Raw genomic sequence first — 9,339 nt, forward strand, 5'->3', positions numbered from 1 at the left:
TAAAAATAAGTGTGAGTTAGTGTGCGGCGGTGAGTCTAGTTGACGCTGGTGGCCTGGAGCCACTCTCCGCGGCAGTATTTGGTGAAGCGATCTTTAAGGTGCTGTCTGTACTTGTCTCGTGTGCGGTAGAATGATTTGTTGTTCTCTACGAACGACTGGATCTCGTTCTGCGTCAGACAGTTCTCTTCATCTGAGGTCACTTCAGATTCATTCTGTGCACAAAGAAATTACAGCAAAAAGTCACTACTTGCAACTATTTCAATAAACAAACAGCGGTGAGTAATAAACAATTTCACAATTCATTTTTAATTAACTGACACGAGTACATTATTAAACTGGAATACATTCTAGAGGTCTGTAATCAAATAACATTTTTAATTTAATATTTAATATAAAACTTGATGTACTATTTACTATAATATTTTTTTTTTAAATCACTGATCATCAGTCTATCACTGTTCAACATTCTACAGCAATATTTTAATATTGAGTGTGTCAATCTATTAGAGGTAGACTTAAGAGGCGGCTCAAACTTATTGTTGTTAATGTTGAATATTAAAAATCTTTTTCGGAGCTGAAATAAAATATTATTATATGAAAAACTTAAAAATTGCTTTCTGAGAAACTAACTGAAAAAAAAAATTAAGTTTAGCAACTGTCGAAAGGTTAAAAATTCGTATTACTACAACTAAAATGAAAATTATGGACATTTAAAAACACCAAAAACTAATATAAACTAATTACTAAAACAAACAGAAATTGTTGCCTTGAACTGAAAAGTTGGAGTTCTAAAAAATCTTAAGTACTAAAAATGTAAAAAAATAAAGCTATATGGAAATATTTAAAAAGAAAAAAAGTAATGAGAATGACAAAAGCACATAAAACTCCTAAAGCTTAAACTAAAATGAACTGAAAAGCTCATTTAAAAGTAGGGATGCACCGATACCATTTTTTCATAATCTGACTCTGATACCCAGAGTGATGATCACTCTTTTATGTGTTAAACACAATCCATGAAATACACACTACTTTGTGTAATATATTACAAAGTAGGTTAGTTGATCAATCAGCAGCAAAAGTAATGCTACTACAAACACATTTTGCATACACATTCTATAAAATCTAAACATTTGGTGGAAAAAAAAAAGCATCGTTTATTGGGAGAAAAATAAAAGTGAACTTTAGATAGTGCTAATTCTGGTAAAAGATTGCCCAGAGGGAAGAGTTTTAATGAGCTTTAATTTCACAACCTAAATATTTTGTCTTTCTTGAAATGGCAAAAAAAATAAAATAAATGCCTTATTGGAGCCCATAATGATTATATCATTGTATAAATATAATATAATAGTAAAAATGTGACAGTTTGTGGTATCAGCTATCAGACTCACCAGTAACTCCATGAGGCTCTTGGCGCAGGTGTCCGGTAAGACAGGCTGACTGTGGAAGTGTCTGCTGCTGCTCACATGATGGCTGAAGCTCTCATAGGATTCACAGCATGGAGTTTCTTTGCTTCTGCAGGGGTGCGGTGAAGGGGAGGGAGACTTGTGAACGGCAGGAGATCCAGATCCTCTCCTACTGCCGTCAGACACACAGCTCTCCTCTGCTTTAGATCCCTACAAGAGACAGGAAAAGATCACAACCTGCGACTCGATGGCATGCATCACTTAATACAACACTAATATTTCAGTTAAATATTTTGATTGTTGTTGAATCAGATGAGATATATATATTTCTACCTTATTTTTTATTTGTCTTTATAAATTCATTTATTTTTTCTCTTTATTATGATATATATGTGCTATGTTATGTAACCAGTGACGGCTTATATAAAAATAATAATAAAAATAAATAAAAACAGTTGTTCAACAAGATCAATTTACCATGTGTTCTGCAAGTGAACGTCGCTTTATTGTTCATCCCAAAGAGGCACAAAATCACTTCTCTAGCACTCTCTATTCTTTAAAAAAAAAAAAAAACTTGTCCCTTTTAGACTTGCGCTCTATTCATTTACTAACTGCTTGTTTTCTTACAAAAAAAATAAATAAAAATAACACTAGCTTCTCTAATCCATTTGTATTCTATTTATTGGTTTTCTTTTTATTTATTATACAATTAACAAAAGCAAAAAAGGCCTCTAACACTAGCTTGTTCTATTCTTTTTCTATTCTATCTGTTTTCGTTTTATTTATTATATAATAATAATTTTAAAAAAAAACTTGCTACGTGTACATGTAGATAGACATTATTCTAACTGAGTCTTGTTATAGCACTTGCGTATCATTGCTCTTTTGTTGATTCTGATTGCTTCCATTGTCCTCATTTGTTAGTCGCTTTGGAAAAAAGCGTCTGCTAAATGACTAAATGTAAATGTACCTGAGAAGCATCTAATTGAAGCAACCCATAAGAAAGCACTTGGCTACTTTGTCCAAAACAAGTGTGAACTCACATGCTCGCTCCTGCAAAGTGACGCCTTGTTTTTTCTTTTCTTCTTTTTATTTTTGCCCTTTGTGTTGTCTTCTGAGTTTGCCCAGCACTCCACACAGCTGTCCACAGCATCCTCTTCCTTCTCCTCTGAGCAGCGGTGACTACATGAGTATTCACCTGGAGATAACCACAAATATGATCACTATCAAATGTCTATCAAAGCAATCTTCTATATATGATCCTGGCTGCACATAAAAATGGCACAACAGCAAGCTCAGATCTGATTGGCTGGCTGTACAGAGTTGTCTGAAATCTTGAAACATTTTTAGAATAGATCTGGAGATTAACAAATACATATTCAATGTATTTGGAATATGTACAAGGTAACCCCAGTGAAAAAAAAAAAAACTAAAATTAAGCTAAAATACATTCATTTTGTGCCAAGTATACTACAAATACATTTAGGTATTTATGTACTCAATAAAATTACCCTGCATTCGTATTTTAAATTTTGTGCTTAATGCACTTAAATTGTGCAGAAGTAGTGCTGATGTCCAACATATAGATATTATTTAAGTATATTTGATTGTGCTAAAGTGGAACTATTGCTATTATACCTCAGGTACACTTTAAATATCTGGTATTATACAGAGATCATCTGATATTAAAACACATTTAAGGCATAATATTAAGAAATGCGCATCTTGCAATAAAGAAACACTCCAAAAAGGGTTTAATTATACAGTCATTTTTATCAGTAAGTCTTAAGTGATCTATCAATAGATATATTAATGGGTTTGAAGTTTACTTAATATGAAATGTTTTTTAAATTATGGCACAGGGCTATACTTTTTACTAGGGAATCTCCAGGTCTATTCTAAAAATGTATTAAATAATAAAAATATTATGATTGAATTATTGTTTAATTTTTATAACAGTTAGCAGTTTTACTGAAAATACCGTAACATTGCTGTAGTGTTCACCTTGCCAGAACATTTGTTTTGCTAACAGTATATAATGGATTATAATGGGTAAGGTAATAAATAGGCAAGATTTTAAAACGGTTTAATCTCAAATCAATATTTCATATCCTCATCATTATTTATGCAGTAATAATATGTGTAATAAGTGATATGACTGTACATCATCCCTTAAATGTTCATCTTGAACTTGTTTGTTCATCTCGGCTCAAGGCCATTTGCTAGGAACGTTATGTCTTCTTGGAAGCTTTGTGTTTAGTGAGCTAATAAAACATTTCACCTCAAATCAATATTTTGTGTCCAGTTATTTACTTTTGTTGCCCTTCAGACCAACCCATCACAACATCAACTCTTATACTTATCAATAATAATAAAGACTCCTCTATATTTGCCACATTTATTTCCATACCTGTTTCATCATGGTTGCACATGCCCTCGGTGCAGGCCACGTCTGAGCCCTCTCTGGATCCCGTCTCGCTGCCCTCCATACTGGAACAGTAACCACAGTCACTGCCGTTACTGTGAGGCAAGAGTGCTAGAAGAACAAACAGACACAAACTCACCAGTCAGGTGCATTCTGGGTAACTTCTATGCATAATTCCATTACTAAAGAAAACGAAAAGCTTTCTTTACCTTTCTTGGTTTTGGGGGAATGCAGGATGGAGGCGGCGGAGCAGGTGCAGGATGAACTCACGCTGGTGATGATGACCTCCACACTGCCGACTGACTCCTCTCCACTGCCACACGACTTACAGCCGCCGTCCACAGACTCAGACGAACCCTGTGCAAAGACAAAGAGGAAGTGAATGAGGGTGAAAAACAGAGGAATTCAAGAAGAATGTTGCGCAGCAAATAACTACATTTTTTATCAGCTTGACAGAACAGTTTTCACAACGTTTCTTTTTGCTGTATTTATTGTAAATATATCTTACATTCAATACAGTTAGTCTAACTGAAAGCCACATTATTATTTAGGCTATACTATTTAAATAAGTACATTTTTAATTCAATTTAAGTGAATTTTAATTGAAATTAATACTTTTATTCAGCAAGGACGCATTAATCAAAAGTGTCAGTAAAGACATTTTTGACACTGGAGCACAAAAGCAGTGTTAAGTCGCTGGGGTATATTTGTAGCAATAGCCAAAAATACATTGTATGGGTCAAAATTATTGATTTTTCTTTTATGCCAAAAATCATTAGGATATTAAGTAAAGATCATGTTCATGAAGATATTTTGTAAATGTCCTACCATAAATATATAAAAACTTAATTTTTGATTAGTAATATGCATTGCTAAGAACTTCATTTGGACAACTTTAAAGGCGATTTTCTCAATATTTAGATTTTTTTGCACCCTCAGATTCCAGATTTTCAAATAGTTGTATCTCAGCCAAATATTGTCCTATCCTAACAAACCATACATCAATGGATAGCTTATTTATTCAAAATTGACCCTTATGACTGGTTTTGTGGTCCAGGGTCACATTTATAATATTACAAAAGACTTCTATTTCATATAGATGCTGTTCTTTTAAAAGAACATATACAAAAACAACTGTTTTCAACATTGATAATAATCAGAAATGTTTCTTGAGCAGCAAATCTGCATATTAGAATGATTTCTGAAGGATCATGTGACACTGAAGACTGAAGTAATGATGCTGAAAATTCAGCTCTGATCACAGCAATCAATTACATTTTAAAATATATTCAAATAGAAAACTTGTTTAAATTGTAAAAATATTTCACAATATTTCTGTTTTTACTGTATTTCTGATCAAATAAATGCAGCCTTGGTGAGCAGAAGAGACTTCGGAAGAGGAACAGAGACACATTAAATGAGTCATTACCTCATCAAGACTTTTGTCTTTTTCCCCCTCCGCCTCTTGTTCGAAGCCACACTTGTTTTTGCGTCTGTTCTTGCGTTTTTGCCTCTTTTTCTCCTGTTTGAGTTCTTTGGCTCGCTCCTCTTCTGAGAGCTCCTCACAGAGCTGCTCCAGCCGGCTGATGCCCTGAACCCTCTCCACCGCCATCTGCACATCATTTAACATAAATCAAGTGAGCACATTATAACATACAACACTTTCCAGAAGTACAAAATAGGAATTAAGGGCCAGGTTTACTAAAAAGGGCAAATTAGTGTGAGCGTGCAATTACATAAAAGCACAGACGGGAGTGGAAAGGTCTGTGGATCTACAGACAATGCGCAAATTAAAAAAAACATATCCATAATGATCAATGCAATCAAACTGGTGTTTAGTAATGATGCAAATACCAATAAATTACATTGCATGACTCATTTAAATACTCTCCCGCCATAAATCATGCATCTGAATGGGAAACTCCTACAAATTCATACGCAGTAAGGTCAGACACAAAAATTACTCTGTCTATGCCTTTTCAACACAAAGGTTTCACTGCGTGTCTTCAGTAAATTCTGACAGTAATTTTTGTAACGGCTCTTTTGCGCTGATGCAAGCTGTTAGTAAATCTGGCCCTAAAACTCCTTCACTAAATAAAGTCAAACAACAAAATGTTAATAAATGGAGGAGGCATACCATCAGAAGGTAAAAATATTACACAATCAGTTTTATTTTGTACTGAATTTATATAAATATAACTTATTTTTTACCTGTCAGCAAAATATATACATATACCGCTTAAATGGTGTTGAAAATATAATACTGTTTATAATGATTTTAACTGTTGGATTTATACCCCACTGATGGAAAGAAACATTTGGGAATTAGATGATGCTCATGAGATTGTTACCTCGAAGCTTTTGCGGAGTGCATCAATGCCCAGATAGAAGAGCATCTGCCACGTCTGCTCTTCTGCTCGCAGCTTCTGCCAGATTCTGTGCAGCCGCTCGTACAGATGAATTCCTAGACACGTCAGCACCTCCTCCTGTGCGATATCTATGGTCTTCGCGTGTCTCTCTCGACGCCTGTAAATGATCCACACATTCTTTATGAAGGTATATCTATGATAACAGAATAGCTAATGCATCCAATTTCCAGTTGATGATATGGTGTGACTTTAATGCTCGTTACACAGCATCAAACAAACTCCATAAGGACTGGATCACTCACTCATAACCCCCAGCGAACTCTGGTTCTGCTCGGCCCAGTAAGTGTGCGATGAAATCAGTCTCACAGCAGACGTGAATGTGGTGCTCATGGGGGCAGCAGCGTAACCCCTCATACAGAGCAGCACAGTAGCCCTTCTCTTTACTGCAGTCCAGATCTCCTACCAGGATGTTATACGCTCTCAGAACCTTGTTCTTACAGTCCGTACAGAACCTGAGAATGATATTGAAAATCAAAAAAAAGAGGCAACCAATAAAATACATTTTTGTCACTGAGCCAATTAAGAGAAATAAGTTGAGGTCACAAGATCACAATTTCTCACCGGTGTTTGCGCAGGTACGTCTCCAGAGTCTCCAGCAGAGAGGTGCTGTCAATCAAAACCACTTCATCACGACACTCCTGTGACATCAGCTCCCACACGTCCATCCAGCTGCCCCTGCGGATCCATAACCATGGTTACCAAACAACCTACTGATACGGTCACTTACATCTCTACCAGGATCAGAAATGTACTTTTTGTGTGCTTAAAGGGCAATATTTTCCCAAGGACTAATTTCCAGTGGCATTTTTTTTTTTCAATTTTTTCAATTTTTATAATTACCTCATTAAATGAATCGGTTTTGTCTTTTATGTCAAATAACTGTATTTATAAAATTAATTCAGTATAGGCTGTTACCAATGCATCTGACATGGTGCGTTTATTCACACAGACTGCTTATGCATTCAACAATTGCATAATGTTATGTGATCAAGGTAAGTTCTCTCATCTTACATAAAACTGGTCTATATAAAATGGAAACAAACAGGAACTGTAATATTATGACAAAAATCATTGTCATTATTGGTTATCGCCCTCTTGTAATATATAATGTAATAATGATTATTCATTTTTATTAATTTTATTCATTTTAACAGTTTCTGTAATACAGTACAAGTAATATATTTCGTTTTATTTCTGTATGGGCAGTTTTTGACCCCTTATGTTGAATTTGGGAGGCATTTTTGTTCATTTTGGTGGCATTTTTGCCCTAAACCCCCATTAATTTCAGACCCTGACCACTATCAGTATTACTAAAAATGTTTCATATTTTCATTGATTCCTAAAAAATTCCTAAATTGATTGCTAAAATTTTTTTGGTTATGCTGTCACGGAAGCACAAAAGAAGAAACTGTCATCTCAAACACCAAATGTCACATGATAATTAAAAACCAAGTTACTGACTCACCCTAAAGGCTTCGGTTTGTGCGTGTCTAAAGAGTGCAGCTGACAGCGTTTATTCTTTTTACTCTTGGGAATGGAATCAATTACGTTGTTTAACTTTGACCTGCAACAAGACAAAGCACACATATTAGAATGAAAAACAACAACTAAATCATATAGGCAAAAGAAAACAAACTAAACAGACAAAAAAAAAAAGGTTGAAGCTTAATTTCATTGGATTGTCAGGCTATGATGATGATTAATAGTTAATATTTTCCGTGCCCATCATTCCACCTTGAAGAAAAATTACAAAAAGTTTTTCTTTGGAATAACTTGCTCAGTGCAAATCACACACACACAAAAAGACCAGAAACATTTAATAAAAAGTAAATGGGGTCAGTTTTGATTTTAATGTGGACTTCAGTGTGTCTGAGGCAAATGTAACACTTACCCATGAACATAAAAGAGCGTGTAGAGCTTCCTGGGGTCTGTGAGACACACCCGTGTGACTGACAGCACTCCAGAGGATCCCACAGTGAGCGGTTCAAGTGCGAAGTATCCAGAGTCCGTGAGCTGAGAGAACAGATGCTCCACGCTGCGCCGGCAGCCCACGCACGGCACAGACTGAGACAGAGCGCTGAACACCTCACGAGACATCACCATCAACGCCATGTTCAGGTCCTGCTGCTTTAGCATGCTGTAATGCTGGTGGACCAAAAAACACAGGTGGGAAAGTGAAGCTGGAAGCCATAAAAGTCTGACTCTCTATCATTTTGGTTTTTTTTGCATTCTGTGCCTCTGTCAAGCTGGAAAACTGATATTCTATATATATATGCATTCATGTGAAAAAGTTAGGACACCCTATTGAATTTCATGGTTTTCTGTATCAGGAGATAATAAAAAATTATCTGGTCCTTGGAAAGTCTTAAAATTTGGAAATAAAGCCTCAGATGAACAATATCACACCTCGCCATTATTTGATTAACAAAAATAAAGCCAAAATGGAAAAGCCATGTGTGACAAAGTTAGGACACCTTATGATTCCTTTGCAAGTAGATCCACTTTTAGCAGCAATAACTCGAAGTAATCATTTTCTGTATGAATTTATCAGTCTCTCACATCGTTCTAGAAGAATTTTGGCCCACTCTTCTTTTCAACGTTGCTCCAGTTTATTGAGGTTTGTGGGCATTTGTTTATACACAGCTCTCACCACATGATTTCAGTCAGGATGAGGTCTGGACTATGACTGGGCTTTTGCAGAACCTTGATTCTTTTCAGCTGTTCTGTTGTAGATTTGCTGCTGTACTTGGGATCATTGTCCTGTTGCATCACCCAATCGTGGCCAAGCTTTAGCTGTTGGACGGATGTCCTCATATTTGACTCTAGAATACTTTGGTATACAGAGGAGGTCATGATCGACTCAATGACTGTGAGGTGCCAAAGTTGTACACATGCGTACCGAACCGAAAGACCCACACCGAACATTTTCGGTACGAAGGCCAAGCTTTGTTGGACGGATGTCCTCATATTTGACTCTAGAATACTTTGGTATACAGAGGAGGTCATGATCGACTCAATGACTGTGAGGTGCCAAAGTTGTACACATGCGTACCGAACCGAAAGACCCACACCGAACAAACAT

At 35.8% G+C, this 9,339-nt stretch overlaps 1 protein-coding gene across 2 annotated transcripts in view; it reads right to left on the reverse strand.

The window, feature by feature from the left end:
- Nucleotides 1-9: 9 nt before the first annotated feature.
- Nucleotides 10-9,339, reverse strand: part of LOC107725125 (gametogenetin-binding protein 2-like) — a 23,927-nt gene continuing 14,597 nt past the window's right edge. For both annotated transcript variants that reach the window (XM_016534282.1, XM_016534280.1), the window contains exons 4-14: nt 8,149-8,402; nt 7,723-7,821; nt 6,819-6,932; nt 6,500-6,709; nt 6,180-6,354; nt 5,258-5,440; nt 4,038-4,185; nt 3,814-3,939; nt 2,447-2,601; nt 1,389-1,613; nt 10-212 (exon numbers count right to left, since the gene is read on the reverse strand). In XM_016534282.1, coding sequence (XP_016389768.1) covers nt 36-212; nt 1,389-1,613; nt 2,447-2,601; nt 3,814-3,939; nt 4,038-4,185; nt 5,258-5,440; nt 6,180-6,354; nt 6,500-6,709; nt 6,819-6,932; nt 7,723-7,821; nt 8,149-8,402 — 1,866 coding nt within the window. In that variant the 3' untranslated portion in view covers nt 10-35. The remainder of the gene's footprint in view (nt 213-1,388; nt 1,614-2,446; nt 2,602-3,813; nt 3,940-4,037; nt 4,186-5,257; nt 5,441-6,179; nt 6,355-6,499; nt 6,710-6,818; nt 6,933-7,722; nt 7,822-8,148; nt 8,403-9,339) is intronic.

Source organism: Sinocyclocheilus rhinocerous, unplaced genomic scaffold (genome assembly GCF_001515625.1).
Source record: "Sinocyclocheilus rhinocerous isolate Xijiao unplaced genomic scaffold, SAMN03320098_v1.1 scaffold1295, whole genome shotgun sequence".
NCBI classification, from domain to species: domain Eukaryota; kingdom Metazoa; phylum Chordata; class Actinopteri; order Cypriniformes; family Cyprinidae; genus Sinocyclocheilus; species Sinocyclocheilus rhinocerous.